Source organism: Barbus barbus (genome assembly GCF_936440315.1).
Source record: "Barbus barbus genome assembly, chromosome: 6".
In the NCBI taxonomy this organism is placed as follows: Eukaryota; Metazoa; Chordata; class Actinopteri; order Cypriniformes; family Cyprinidae; genus Barbus; species Barbus barbus.
In genome coordinates, this window is record NC_136734.1 from 26849837 (window position 1) to 26866430 (window position 16594).

Below are 16594 nucleotides of genomic sequence, written 5' to 3' on the forward strand. Positions count from 1 at the left end.
ACATTAATGATTCACATTCATAATTCTTACACCCCCTCTCGAAAATTAACTAGAGCACTTGTGCACCTCGAAAATTCTAGTTTATATCGTTGCTGTTTACTGTAAAAATATGAGGATAAGTGAAGTGGTGAAGTGAAGTGACATTCAGCCAAGTATGGTGACCCATACTCGGAATTCGTGCTCTGCATTTAAGCGGCAACCTCCCGCTCCCTCTAGTGAAACCAACACGGAAGTGATTAAATCTGCAATTCATCGACTAGCCGCTGGAGGCTGGCTCCAAAAGGGAGTCAATCACATTGACTCTCCATGTTAAAATGCCCAACTTTACAGTAGAAAAAAACATGTTTACAGCCTGGTACAAAAATGTATTTTGGTCTATATAGCTAATTTTGCCCTTCGTGACAACTGTGAGGTGGGTGAATTTTTTTATAACTCATCCATTTAAATTATATTAAGCCTTAAACTTCTGCATAATTAAGGGCGTGGCCACTTGAGTGACAGGTTGATTGACGTTACTGTCTCTATCTGCTGTCTGGTAGCCGTCACGTTACCTCAGTTATTTGAAGTTTTGTTGTGTAGTTTCAGGTTAATTTACCTTGAGTAAGCTGGAAAGCTCTGGAAAAGTAAAAAAAAAAATCAACCGCCAATACGTCGACGAGGTAGGCGGGCGTGGTTTCAGCAACCAGGCACCTCAGTTCCGCCCACGTCCCGCCTCATTGCCCATTTTGGATCATCCGGGAGTGACGCGCGGTGACGCGTTGCCAAGATGGCGGCGGTCGGCTCCGCCCACTTTAGGCTTCAAAAACCATAGACATAATAGAGATGTATTTATGTCTATGTCAAAAACGCTCTTCAGAAACCTACGAGTGACGTCACGGACACTACGTCCATTTTTTTTTACAGTCTATGCATTTAACCCATCCAACGTGCGCACACACACAGCAGTGAACACACACACACACCGTGAACACACACCCGGAGCAGTGGGCAGCCATTTATGCTGCGACGCCAGGGGAGCAGTTGGGGGTTCGGTGGAAATGTGGTGCTGGGATTACATTATGCCAAAGTAGTTGTCACTGTAATTTCATTTTTAATGTCTAAATACAACATTTTCCCATCAGAATACCAAAGCACAATAAGAACAATCACTTCAATTTATTAATTTTAATGCTGAAATAATAGATTTGAGTGAATTGATGAAGTGACATCCTACAAGACTCATTATTATTTGAGTAAATATATTAATGTGAATTATGATAATGATAATTATCACATGCATTCTTTCTTTGATCAACTTGTCAAGGTAGGTCCTATAATGTCTGCCATCCTCAAGTAAAACTGGAAAAAGAAGTTCAGTTTCACTTGTCGAAGAGTTTTTGGTCATTTCTATGGAGAGCCATAAGTGCCTTTTCTCTCAGAGAGGCCTAGTATCTCTTCAAGGGATATCAATTACTGGTCATGAGTCATCATATAAAATTACATCACAGTTCTGTCAAAAAAGTACTACATCTTGCAGTGTGTTAAATGTCCTCCATGCCACTGAGGATCTGGTGGTGTCAAAAGTCCATAATACCTCTAATGTGCTAAATGTGCAGCAGCTAAAGACGTCCCTGACAGCAGTGCAGTCATACAATCTTGCTCTCTCTCACTTTTTTTTCAGGTACGTGTGTTTATACAGAATGTGATATCTATTTTATGTACATATCACCATGGAATATACAGTACATTGTGCATTTCTCTCATAGCTCAATTCTCACATAACTCATTTAATGCAAATGCCATTAGTGTAAGTTTGAGTCTGGTTGTTTTGTCTTTCTCTCTCTCCTCAGAAGCCGGTGATGTGACAGTAGGCCTCTAGGCTGGAGAATGTGATGTAGAGAAGCCACAAACCGAGGAACAATAATGAAGTCAGAACCTTCAACGTTTTGGGCCCGCCCAGCTCTCCGCCCACCGATGGCCGCCGCCGTAGCATCAGCATGCCCATGGTGATGAAGGCAAAGATGGTGAAGAGTGTAACTGAGAATGCAAGGGAGCCGGGATCTACGTAAAACACCTGACCTTTGACCTCCCAGTAAACAGCTGAAATGGACCAGGCCACACCAATCCCCAGGAAAACATTAACCGCATTGCTACCGGTAACATTTCCAACCGAAGCATCTGCATACTGATCCTGTGTAGCAGCGACCTTACTTGCGAATGTATCTAAAGAGAGGAAAGGGAGATGATAGTTGGTTGTTTGTGTTTCACATAATCAGACACACAAGTTATGATATAGATTTACCTGGTATGGAGGTTCCTAAGGCAACGAACACTACAGCAGTGACTGTGTCACGGAGGCCCACTGTGCAGCCGAAATGAGATGCCAAATCTCCAATGATGGCGGTTAGCAGCCCAATGACCAGAATGGACACAATAAAGCAGGCCCAGCCATTCCAGTATTCTGTGGGTGGAATGAACGCAAACAGAATCTTCCAGAACACCGTAACTGCATGCATGAAATAATCACAGCACGATGGTTGCTGAGGCTCCCCTCCTTCTTCATAACCTTCTCCTGAAAGGAATGAGAGAAAAAGAGAAAGGTATGAATGAAACATGACTATCACCTGAAATAATCTCGTATGAGTTTTTATGTGCACAAGCATAAATCATTTCACATATGTAGAAACACGCATGGACACTGAAATGATTTGATTCTACCTGCACTGACTGTTACTGCTTCGATGAACTGTTCTCTCCAGGAGTGTGTGCCAATTACTTCAGCAAGATTAGTATCCTTCAATAGGCGGTCTACTGTATTCTAAACACATATGCACACCATAGTGAAGCTCAGTGATTGAGAAATATATCCATTAAACAGCAATCAATCACACAGATCAATTGCTCTGTAGAAGTCGGCACACTTTGTCCGGTACAAATTCCCCTTTGTAATATTGACAGTATTCTTGAATAATTTGCACTAAAGAACTGTTCATGCTCAGTTCTTGTTCAGTCAAAGTAGCATTTTGTTTCATTGAAAAATCATCAGGGTACTGTAGGCTGTGTATTAAGCCTGAGTTTTAAAGCTTTCAATTAATAAACACAAATTAAAACAGAAAGAGCTGTGATGAAGAAATGAGATTTAATTGCAATCTTCATGCATTTAGATGTGATTCAGTCAGACAGTGTTTAAAGGCCGAAGTTTAGGGCAATCCAACACACACTTCACACTGAGGCAAGTGGTCTACTACCGCATCTAAGACTCCATTAGGGGCCATTCCCTGTCGGACCTATGAGAGGAAGGAATCACAGCTTATACGACTTCTGCCTGCATGAGACAAGACTAAATTGGGCACTCAGTTAAAGTGTTTATTACAGAAGTCCTATAAGGCCATGGATTATTATTATTATTTAGTTATTTTTTTCGTGATCACAACTTAAGTTAATTTTCTTTTGATCTTGAAGTAACAAAAGTTGTTTTCACGTTATCATAACTTGTTGACTGTTGTTGATATTTCAACAAAACTTTCAATGCAATTAATAAATAAATAAATCACTGCTCTTTTTTTTTCAGAGACATGCTAAACATTTTATTTGTGTAATTCACATTTTAAATGGTCTAACATCCGAGCATTCAACACCACAATTGCAGGCAGAGTGCTTTCAGATGTATGCAGCAGGCTACTATTCTAAAATCTTTTAGAGCTCCTTGGATGCAACCCACTAGTTTTTCTTATCTATTTGAAATAAAATAATATTACATCATTTGTTAGTGATTTTCATTAGTTCTGTTGATAGGCTGACCATGTGACCATTACATGTAGGACAGCTTCTGATCAAAACAGACATTATTACTGCATTATTTACTTTGAAACAGAAGTAACTGATATTTTTGTGTACTTTATTATTTTATTTGATTAGTCTACAGTTAGTGCTGCTGTTGGATAACGGGTTGGACATCGCAAGAACACTTGTTTTGTCAAGATTACAAGAAAAGAAAAATAACAAGAAATTACAAGAAAGAAAAATAGTAATTATCCATGGCCTCCTAGGTCTTCCATAGTTTACTCCTGTATGTTTACATATGACTTAAAAATAAAAATACCTTGAAAACAATGCTCTCCTCTATAATAACCTCTAACTTGCAGTGCTCTCCCAGAATGGGCTTTCCTTTCTCTGCTATACGTCTGGCGTCCTCCAATGCTGGACCAGGTGTGGCTGGGGAAAATGAAAGGTAGAGCAAAGGATAAATATTGATATTAATAAACTTCATATACACTGTAAAAGAAATGTACAAAGTGTTATAGATTCATCTTACCCTGATTCAAAAGCAGATCTACATGGAGCATGCAAATAGAAAATGAATCGATGAATGAACGAATCAGTCAGTTGAATATTGAATAAACTGTACACTATTGTTCAAAAATTTAAAAGTTTTTGAAAGAAGTCTTCTATGCTCATCTAGGCTGTATTTATTTGATCAAACAGTAAAAACAGTAATATCAACAGTAATATATTATAAAATATTACCACAATGTAAAATAAATATTTTGGGGACAAATTTGTACCTAAAAGTGAGGTAAACCTGACAAAATCTCCAAAAACCTCCCTTTGGGGACGTCCTCATTTGTAAAACGGGTTTAAAAATAAACTAAACAGTTTTTTTGAAATTGTAAAAATGCAGGAAGTCTCCTGTGAGGGCTAAGTTTAGGTGTAAGGTTGGTGTAGGGCAATAGCACATACAGTTTTTACAGTATAAAAAACATTACGCCTATGGAATGTCCCCATTTAGATAGCTAAGTAAACGTGTGTGTGTGTGTATACACTGCATGAGTAGTTTTTATTTATGTGTATTTATATGTGTATGTGTATTTATTCCTATGACCTGTATGTACTCTATCTATCTATCTATCTACAACAGTGCTTGGTCAATCGTTAGATTAATGAAACAGATTCCAAGTAGCTGATTAGTTCACTAATGAACCTGGTGTTAATTCTCTCTTTAACGTTCACTTTTATTCGGACACATGAGCTTATATTACATACACACACAAACGTGAGGCTGAAGTGTGTGTAGGTGAGTTGGATCTAGTTACTGTGTGTGACGCATGTCTAGTTTGTCCCCCTGTTGTGCCGTTGTTATTGATCTGAAACTGGACACTGGTCATAGAAATGTGTGTGTGTTTGTGTGAGAGAGAGGTGAGTAGGAGGCTATTGGAACCTCAACAGCCTTAACAAATGAAAATATACACAAGCATTCATAAAAATAAAAAATTCAATACTGTAACAGATTCTGAGATGATTAAAAAAAAATAGTAACGCACACAGACCTGAGATCCCTCTCTTGAGCCATTTGGGTTCTTCCAGAACAATGAAAAAATGTTCTCGCTTCTCATATTCCTGCATGTTAATGATGCGCACCTGTAGTGTCTTACTGTGGACACACATGCACACAAAGAGCAAAAGGACAAATAATCATTTCCTCTTGGTTTTACCTCTGAAATATTAAAGGAGACCTCAGCATTTAAATCACATCAGAGTTAGGCCTACATGAATACTTTAACACACAGTGCATTAATAATTAACCCACACACAGATGAACTGAGACGAGCGTTCAGTTGTGTTCATACTCTCTTCTCTACAAACCACTGCTGAACTGAGCATTTAAGATTTATGCCATTTGTTTTGATAATAAAGGAAAATTTATTAAGTTTCCAGAATGTGCGTGTGGCATGATTTTGGCTGTTGTTTGTCATGTACTCTCTGAAGCGTTACTGTACACTTGACAGCACAGATTTCACCTCGTCAGATTTCACATTCACATACTAAATTAATAAATAAAACCTACTAAATAAAATCCTGTCAAAAGTGCAGGAAATATTAATGTTAATTTGTGCCAAATTGTTCATCAAAATACTTGTACTTTTAAAATACAAGATACAATTTATAATATAATAGTGTTACTATAAATATATCCAAATTAATAACTGAAGAAGCAAAACTGAATTTTTATGAGAATACAGAGACAAGTGAAATTACCTTGTGTCAATGTAATCATTTAGCCCTGGACAAGTCCTGGGTTAAAACTGTTTTTAACAAAAAAAACATTTGCTCCTCAGAAGCTATTATTAGCTTAATGAGACTGAGAGTAACTTTGACACCTGAGTAGGATCCATCAGGGCACACATCAAACCAACAGTCCAAAGTTCAAAACCACAGCAGTCCACACAGAAGACTACGGAACATCTGTGGTACACAAACATGTTGGCGTCTGAAGGTATCAGGCAGGGATTATAAGAAAATAGGTGATAAAAAAGGCGTATGTAACTGATATTACTAGTACTGGGGTAGAAGAGACCACTTGTGGTGTACTATGTATTATGAGGTTTAATATTAGTGCATTACAAAATTACAGCTCAGAATAGTATTTCAGAGTATTGCATTTTTATCTAGTCTTTCATAATGCTCACAGTGCGTTTGAAAAATATTATTAAATCATAGATTCTAAAACCTGACATATATATGAATTGACATACACTACCGTTCAAAAGTCTGTATGATTTTTTTAAAGAAATGTATTTTATTCAGCATAGATGCAATAAAAAAGTGACTTTTAAATTGTTACAAAAATTTCTGTTTAAATTAAATACCGTTCTTTAGAAAAACATGCATCACGGTTTCCAAAAAAAATACAGGTCCTTTTCAAAAAATTAGCATATTGTGATAAAGTTCATTATTTTCTGTAATGTACTGATAAACATTAGACTTTCATATATTTTAGATTCATTACACACAACTGAAGTAGTTCAAGCCTTTTATTGTTTTAATATTGATGATTTTGGCATACAGCTCATGAAAACCCAAAATTCCTATCTCAAAAAATTAGCATATTTCATCCGACCAATAAAAGAAAAGTGTTTTTAATACAAAAAAAGTCAACCTTCAAATAATTATGTTCAGTTATGCACTCAATACTTGGTCGGGAATCCTTTTGCAGAAATGACTGCTTCAATGCGGCGTGGCATGGAGGCAATCAGCCTGTGGCACTGCTGAGGTGTTATGGAGGCCCAGGATGCTTCGATAGCGGCCTTAAGCTCATCCAGAGTGTTGGGTCTTGCGTCTCGCAACTTTCTCTTCACAATATCCCACAGATTCTCTATGGGGTTCAGGTCAGGAGAGTTGGCAGGCCAATTGAGCACAGTAATACCATGGTCAGTAAACCATTTACCAGTGGTTTTGGCACTGTGAGCAGGTGCCAGGTCGTGCTGAAAAATGAAATCTTCATCTCCATAAAGCTTTTCAGCAGATGGAAGCATGAAGTGCTCCAAAATCTCCTGATAGCTAGCTGCATTGACCCTGCCCTTGATAAAACACAGCGGACCAACACCAGCATCACTGACTGTGGGTACTTGACACTGGACTTCAGGCATTTTGGCATTTCCCTCTCCCCAGTCTTCCTCCAGACTCTGGCACCTTGATTTCCGAATGACATGCAAAATTTGCTTTCATCCGAAAAAAGTACTTTGGACCACCGAGCAACAGTCCAGTGCTGCTTCTCTGTAGCCCAGGTCAGGCGCTTCTGCCGCTGTTTCTGGTTCAAAAGTGGCTTGACCTGGGGAATGCGGCACCTGTAGCCCATTTCCTGCACACGCCTGTACACGGTGGCTCTGGATGTTTCTACTCCAGCCTCAGTCCACTGCTTCCGCAGGTCCCCCAAGGTCTGGAATCGGTCCTTCTCCACAATCTTCCTCAGGGTCCGGTCACCTCTTCTCGTTGTGCTGCGTTTTCTGCCACACTTTTTCCTTCCCACAGACTTCCCACTGAGGTGCCTTGATACAGCACTCTGGGAACAGCCTATTCGTTCAGAAATTTCTTTCTGTGTCTTACCCTCTTGCTTGAGGGTGTCAATGATGGCCTTCTGGACAGCAGTCAGGTCGGCAGTCTTACCCATGATTGCGGTTTTGAGTAATGAACCAGGCTGGGAGTTTTTAAAAGCCTCAGGAATCTTTTGCAGGTGTTTAGAGTTAATTCGTTGATTCAGATGATTAGGTTAATAGCTCGTTTAGAGAACCTTTTCATGATATGCTAATTTTTTGAGATAGGAATTTTGGGTTTTCATGAGCTGTATGCCAAAATCATCAATATTAAAACAATAAAAGGCTTGAACTACTTCAGTTGTGTTGTAATGAATCTAAAATATATGAAAGTCTAATGTTTATCAGTACATTACAGAAAATAATGAACTTTATCACAATATGCTAATTTTTTGAAAATGACCTGTATTAAGCATCAAAACGGTTTTTAACATTGATAACAATAAAAAGAAATGTTTCTTGCTCACCAAATCAGTAATGTAGTAATAGCTTCTGAAAATTGTGTTACAGTAATAAATTACAAAAATAAAAAAACAGTAATTTGAATTGTAATATTTCACAGTATTACTGTTAAAGTCAAATACATGCAGTCTTTGTAAGCATGAGATACTTCCTAAGACAAAAACTATGTACACAAAACCTTTTGAATGGTAGTGTATGTTAATTTATAATACCTTATAACACATCATAAATGCACTGCATATGTTAGTAAAGTATATTAATGGGTTGTAACAATGGCCCAAGTGGTACTGTCAGACTACTTATTGAGATACTTACCAAAATACTCCACAATCAATTTAACACAAATGCACTCATATATTAAAGAGTACATAAACTATATTTTTGCATATATATAATTACTTAATTTTTATATAAATTCAGATTTATGTGTATCTGAGAAGTAAAGAGAATATTTTCACATTTTGTAAAGGTAAACTTTGAATTTAAAACTTTAGTGTGAACTTTTACCTAGTCTGCTCATTGATAAACTCTAGCTCTCCTTGTGTGTGCTCATAGTCAACACCCTGTCGTGCAGAACCGTCCTCTGTGTGATATGGAATCATGACAGTCCCACGCACACCTGACGTCCGGTTCACCAGCACCTCCACCACACCTGAACATTCACCCACGCAGAGCTCCCGCTGACTAAACGCGAAGACTCCTGCATGGTCATCGTCCAGAATAGTTACAGTGGTTACGAAGGGTTCGACCAGTCGGGCACCATCAGTGTTGGTCCCGCCCTCACCCTCTCGCAGGTTTGAGAGGCGCACAAAGAAGTGTTCGTCTTCCTCAAACACATCATCATCGATAATTCCCACCTATAAAGCATACGCACATGCATCTTAAGACATGCATCCGAGTCATATTCAACTTGCATACATACACTACCATTCAAAAGTTTTATAATGTTTTTGAATAAGGTCTCTTATTGTCATCACTTCAAAACAGTAATATTGTCAAATATTTGTTATAAGTTACTTTAAATAACTGTTTTCTATTTCAATATATTTTAAAGTCTTCAGTGTCCTTTAGAAATTATTCTAATATGCTGATTTGATGCTTATTATTATCAATGTTGAAAACGGTTATGCTGCTTAATATTTAAAGTTCAAAAGAACAGCATTTCATTTAAATATACTTTAACATTATAAAAGTCTTGACTGTCACTATTGACCAATTTAATGCATCCTTGTATTAATTTAAAAAAAAAAAATTTTGTGTTTCACATGCTCTTTGAAATCATTTATTTTACCAAGTTTTTTTAATCAGATTTTTTTTTTAATTGAATCACTTACAAATGATTCACTTATTAATTTGAATATATAATGAATATTTTAGTACGTTAACTGAAAAAGTATAGACTCATTTTCAGAGTCAAATATGACCGAATATAATAACGTGATGATTCACTCTGCAAATTGTATTGGTTGAATTAATTGAAGAGAAGTATTTCAAAAGAACATTCTGTTCTGTTCATGGATCAGACATGGATCACCACTGTGTGTTTCTCTCACCTTTATTTCTTTGCGTGTCTCTCCAGGCTGAAAAATGATTGTTCCCTCACAATACTCATAATCTGCCCCAGAACTGGCTGACCCATTCTCTGTCCTGTAATCGACGTGGAAGGTTCTGGTGCCGATTCCCCCATGTAAGCAGACCCACAGACTGACACTCCCACAGTTCTCACTGCATTGGTACTGCGCCTGCTCAAACGCAATGTGAGAACAGGTGGCCAGGTCATTCTCCGCTGAATCTCCAGCTGCTCGTTTTGCCTGTTCAGCTGCTGCATGTTTCTTCAGTACGTTCCCGGCACCAATCATCATGCGTGTTGCCTGCACCCTGTAAAAGGCCCGGCTCTTATGCTGTTTCTGCATGGTGGCGTAGTTTGCCATCTCAATCAGCTGGTCCAGGTCTTTATCTGGATGCTTCTCTCTCAGTTCCTTAAGCATGCGGATCACCTGTAACCACAGACATTCATGGTGACCTCCAAACATTTTTCATTTCAATGTTCTGCTCAACATCTTTATATGTAAGATATGACATCCAGCTGGGTGACCAACTCTGGTCAGGTGAACAGGTTGAAATCAACCTGTTTATTTTAAAATAATTACAGGCTGATCCCACTTAGTATATGACTAACTTTGTCAATTCTTTCACTGCTTTTTTAAACATTTTTACTGAACTGTACCATAAATGTGTTGTATGGTGTGACATAGCAAAAATAAAAACCTCTTAATAATACATAAATAATATGAAATTATAATTAACATAATTGTTTCCCCATGACTTGTTGGACAATTTCAAGACCAATTTTGACAACAAGACTGTCATTCATTCATTCATGCTGTCATTCATTCAAAACCACTGAAAATGATACCATTAAGTTGAGTGATATTTGTATCTCCCCTATTGCAATAGTCAACTGTTTTTTAAAGATATTTTGAGATAAAAAAAAATCTGTGGTTCTTTTATGTGTGTCACACCATAGGATATTATGTCACACTAAAGGACAGAAATGGTAGTTATTAAATTATTTCTATTCAATTTTGAACATGTCAAAGGAGAAAGAAAGTTTAATTTTGATATAAACAATATCAACATGTTTTTCAAACAAAACAAAAAATAATTTTCAGTTTCTTAGTCAATCAGTATGTTACTGAAACTCTTCTATATGATTTCTATTCAAACTATATTCATTAAGATGTGAATGATTTTTTTAAAACTATATGGCTTCTCTTTTTAAGGCATCATTTTTATTGTATTTACTTTCTGCATTGTTCTCTTAGGATCTCCTCCCTTCTGGTGGATCCTTGTTGATTTTCACTATACATTTCTGTGTCCTCTCTCTTCCACTAATTTCTCTCCCTCAATTTTTTCTGTCTCAAAAACAAAGTATCACATTTTATGCTTATTTTCACGACACTTTATAACAGCACATGTTTTCTGTAAAAACATCAGAAAATAGTTTAATTAATGTAATTATTGAATTTAAGAACACTGAAAAGAATAAAAAAAGAATAAAAAGGAGTTAAACAAATCTTATTTAATTATTTAAAATGCTTTTTTAAGAGATCTTGTCCACTGGTGTGGCATCTTTGTCCTTTGGTGTGACAGTACAAGTGTCACAGCGGAGGACATTATCTGTCACACCATGACGTTTCATCCTTTTTCTTTCAATTAATGACCTTGCTATTCCTAGCTAACCTGTCATTAGTGGTTAGCAAGACACATTTGCATTCCATGATTATGTAGTTTAACATGCAGTTTTTAATTAAAAAATATAATTTAGGGGTGTCACACCAAAGGAAAACAAAACGTAACACAGTGGTTCCAAAAAAGTTCAACATTTGAACAATTCTGAGACAAAAATTTGACCATGTGCACGCATCATGGGCTTGACAGAGGGCTTCAGTAAAATGACCATGAATGGGGTCCTTCAACTAATTAAAGTTTTCTCTAGAATTGTCCGATTTAAAATCAGAATACGGTGTCACACCAGAGGACATGGTTTTCAGAGAAAAAAATGTATCAAGTTCCTACGCTTTCAGAAATATATGGATGAAAAAAATTATTGCCATTTACTAAAATAGACACTTGTACAATTATGCCGGAGGTATTTATTAACATTTTTATGTTTTTGTTTTTCATTTATAAAATGTAATTTATTGAACCATGCTTGGGACAGTCACACCATTGGACAATTTTGAGATTTGGCTCAAAAATGTAAAAAAATCGAATAACACTGCAGCTTTTATAACAACATGTAAAATGCCATGTCACATCAACAACCAATATATATATTACTAATATCGTTATTTAAAATGCAGTAAATGGTATATATATATATATATATATATATATATATATATATATATATATACACACACACACACACACACACACACATATATATGCATATATATATATATATATATATATATATATATACCATTTACTGCATTTTAAATAACGATATTATTAATATATAAAATAAATATACACAAATGTATTTGAAATACATTTATTTCTTGCTAACTATACTACAAATACATTTACATATTTATGTACATAATAAAAATACCCTGCAAATGTACTTACTAAACTGGTGGAACAATTAATTTTGTACTTAATGCACTTTAATTGTGCAGAAGTAGTGCTGAAGTCCAACTAAAGATATACTGAAGTATATTTGATTGTGTTGAAATGGAACTACTGCAAGCATACTTTAGGTACACTTTAAATATCTTGCATTTAAAGACAAAGATCATACAACCCTCATCAATAGTGACATTAAAACACATTTAAGGCTTAATATTAAGAAATGTGCATTGTGCACAAATAGTACTCCAAATAAAAGTTTAATTATACTTTTTCATCAGTAAGTCTCAAGGGATATCAGTAAATATGTATATATGTCTATGTATACATAATATATAATAATAATAATAATAATGTTTTTACTAACATGTTTGATCAATTTAATGCATCTTTGTTGAATAACAGTACTCATTCTTTCAAAGTAAGTTTTGAATGGAAATATATAACTAACAATGTAGTTGACTGGTTGCCAAAGACAACTGTCAAATATACAAATTTGCAAAGTATGGGGAAGCTGGGTGTGTATGAAAAATGTTGTACAATGTTGTTGACTACTTGGGGAAAAAAATGGCTGTTTATGAGAGAAGGTGGGGTAAATATTTGACGTTTATTGAGGATGCAGGATAACGTCCTGGTGGTGAGACACATTTAACCATGTTACTTTGTTTATTTCATTTATTTATTCTCATTGGATTTATGCTAGTAATCTACATATATAAATGTGACAAAACAATTATCTGTAAATGGAATGTATTGTTTTGCTTATTGAAGAAAACAAAAAGTTTGAATAATAAAAAAAAACTACCAGTGATAATCCCTGGTATACGTAGAATCTGCAGGAACACAAAAACATTCACCACAATTTCGCTCATAGGGTTTTTCTCTTTGTTTTGATTTGCTTTCTCACCTCCTCTCTGTCCTGTTCGGCTTCTTTGGTTTTCTCCATATTGACACTGGTGGTGCTGTTTTGATATTTTTCTCCCATGATTGCATCAATGCCTCTGGGTGCTAGCTCACCCTCCATCTCCACAATGATACCATGACGTTTATCAGCACGGTAACGCTTGTGCAAGTACTTGTAAAAGAGCAGGCGCCGGTCGGCGATCCAAGCCATTAAGACACACACAGGGAAGAAGAAAAGAGTGACCAGAGCCTCCCAGACCTCACACACACACACAGACACAGACACAAGAAAGTTAATTAAATTGGCCAAGACATTTACCTAAAAAGATAAATATTAGTGCTTGGCAACGATTAATCATGATTAAATGCATCCAAAATAAATGTTTCTGTGTGCATAATATATATGTGTGTGTACTGTGTATATTTATTATGTATATATAAATACACACACATGCATGTATATTTAAGAAAAATATGTTATGTTTATATATTAAAAATATTTATATATAATATAAATTATATGAATATAACTATATACATGTAAATATTTTCAAAATATATTGTATGTGTGTGTCTTTATGTATACATAATAAATATACACAGTACACACACATGCATTATATAAATAAAAACTTATTTTGTATGCGATTAATCACGATTAATCGTTGCCCAGCTCTAATAAATATCTACATCCACATTATGCAAACATGTTCTGATTACACACACCTGTACAATGCCAGGGCTTATGACTGCCAGGATGAGGTAGAGCCAGATATAGGCGAAGATGCTCCAGGTTGCAGTAACAAAGAAAACTCTGAGGTGTTTAATCTTCCTCACCTCTCCATCAGGTATCACCCACACACACACTCCGATTATCACAAACATGTTAAATGCAGCACTGCCGACTATGGTACCGGGACCCAGTTCTCCTGATTCAAATCCATGTCCACACACCTGTCACACACAGACAGAGTATCTACCATGTATCTAAAGCAGGTGATAATTTATAATTTAATAAACACGATATGTTTTCAAGTATGACACTTACATTTAATAATTTAGGAAAATACGGTCCGATGAAGAGCCATGGCTCAAAATGTTAACTTTGTTGAGAACATGTGGAGCTATGGTGTGGCAAATTTTCTTCCTTTTTTGTTAATGTTGTTGAGCACCCTCGTCAAGCTTTTTTGCTTGCTAGATGGGTGCATTTTTTGTTAAGTTCTAGTAAGCGTTTTAGGAACTTTTTATACTTTTTATTTTAACTGGGATTTAAACCAATGACAGTTGAATGCCACTGAACGATGTACAGTAGTATGATTTGTACTACCCTTAATGTTGCTGTATAAGGTTTTAGGAAAGACAGAAAGACAGAAAAATTAGACATTTCTGAGTAATCATTTCTGAATTCTCCAGATGCATTTATGGAGAAGTAAAATGAGCCCTTTCTGACAGCTGAAGTATTTAACTGTCTACTTCTGTGTCAGACCACATTGAGGTAAATTATGTTTTTACATGGACGACTAGCAGCTGAAGTCATCACTGTGATGAGCTGAGTGTGTGTGTCAGTCGTTTAATAACTAACCTGAAAAAAACTCACCCTTTACATCTCTTGTGCTAAACTACTGGGTGATGCGAGTTGCTGGTTTGTTTTGAAAATGTGTGCGTACCTCTATTACTGACAGCAGGATCTCAGGGGCTGATGAACCCAGGGCCATCAGAGTGAGGTTGGATACAGTTTCATTCCAGATTCTAATTGTCATTACCGTCTTCTCTCCATTTGCACCTGTCACAGTCACCTCTTTCTCCTATATGACAAATCAAGTATATAAAAACATAATATTTTGGTCATTTTAGCCACCAATATGATATCACACTGTAAGTAATTTTTAGCTAAATAAAAATACATAATCACAATGTAGCAGTCTTTTTAGCTGGAAAATCAAAAAAACAAAACAAAAAAAACTATTTAAAAACCATGAAGTAATGCCTATTTCTATTTAAAGAAACTAATACTTTCATTCGGCTAATATGCATTAAATTGAATAAAAGTGACAGTAAAGACATTTATAATGTTACAAAATATATTTCTATTTCAAATGAATGTGGAATGTATCACAGATTCCACAAAAATATTACCCAGGACAACTGTTTTCAACATTTATAATAATAAGAAATGTTTCTTGAGCAGCAGTCAGCATACTAGAATGATTTGTAAACAATCATGTTTACTGTTTTTTGGGGGGGCATTTTTGCCTTATTTTTATGATAGCACAGTGAGTAGACAAAGACCTACCTACATCTATCTATCTATCTATCTATCTATCTATCTATCTATCTATCTATCTATCTATCTATCTATCTATCTATCTATCATTGTGTCTATTTGGTGTTGCTGTGCACCTGTGAGGTGATGACCTCGATGGCAGCCATGAAGCGATCAGCAATGATGGACACACCCAGGAACATGTAGAGAAGAGATGCAAAGTAGATCACTGCTCTTACTGACTGCATTGCCAGTGAGGGGTCTTGTGGCAGCCACACAGGAAGTAGAATCCCTGGTTGACATTTGACTTTCTCAGCACAGGATCTTTTGGGGCCATCTGCGCTACTGTTGCTGTTCCCATGAGCACTTCCACCCGCACACACCTGTGCAGAGAGGAGGAGAAGGAGGAGAAGGTGGAAGAGTAGAGGAGGAGCCATGACCAGATATGGCGACCAGAATGGCTCTCCTCTAGAGGTTGGGAGATTGACAGACAGAAAAGAACAGTGGTATTACTTCATACAAAGTATCCTCAATCAGTCATGATATGTACTTTGTTATATAATGCAACAATTAACATACGAATGGTTTTACAAATTATTTATACAGAAATTTTGTTTTATGAATAAAGCTCAATGTCTACATGCGGATACCATAAGAATAACAATGTGAACAAGGCCATATCAGTCCTAATCTAAACCACAGGTCTTATCTGTGGTTCATTAGTCATGCCTGGCCAACACTGGACACAGGCAGTCAAACATAATGGATCCAGGAGACTAATATTACAACTGGACTGGCAGCAGTGGCACCATTAAAATAAAAAAAATAAAAAATAAATAAATAAAAAAATACACACAGCTTGCTTTCAGCTTTAAATAATTAAAACATTTATAAACTAATAACTAAAGGAAATGCCAATTCTTGAAAAGCAGCGAAAATAAATTTCTTTTATATATAAATGACCATTAAAAAAAGTAAC

General features: G+C 36.1%; 1 protein-coding gene across 2 annotated transcripts; it reads right to left on the reverse strand.

The window, feature by feature from the left end:
- Positions 1-1825: 1825 nt before the first annotated feature.
- On the reverse strand, positions 1826-16052 carry slc8a2a (solute carrier family 8 member 2a; the record flags this gene model as incomplete). Of its 2 annotated transcripts, none has more annotated exons than XM_079419889.1 (11): positions 1826-2202; positions 2282-2551; positions 2698-2797; positions 4082-4194; positions 5307-5410; positions 8820-9169; positions 9866-10309; positions 13357-13611; positions 14079-14306; positions 15020-15157; positions 15753-16052. In XM_079419889.1, the coding sequence occupies 11 exons, from the start codon at positions 16050-16052 to the stop codon at positions 1826-1828; spliced, it is 2679 nt and encodes an 892-aa protein (XP_079276015.1). The 2 variants fall into 2 exon arrangements, with proteins under 2 accessions (XP_079276015.1, XP_079276016.1); XM_079419890.1 differs by having other exon boundaries at positions 5301-5410; positions 15753-15878.
- Between the last annotated feature and the right edge of the window lie 542 nt (positions 16053-16594).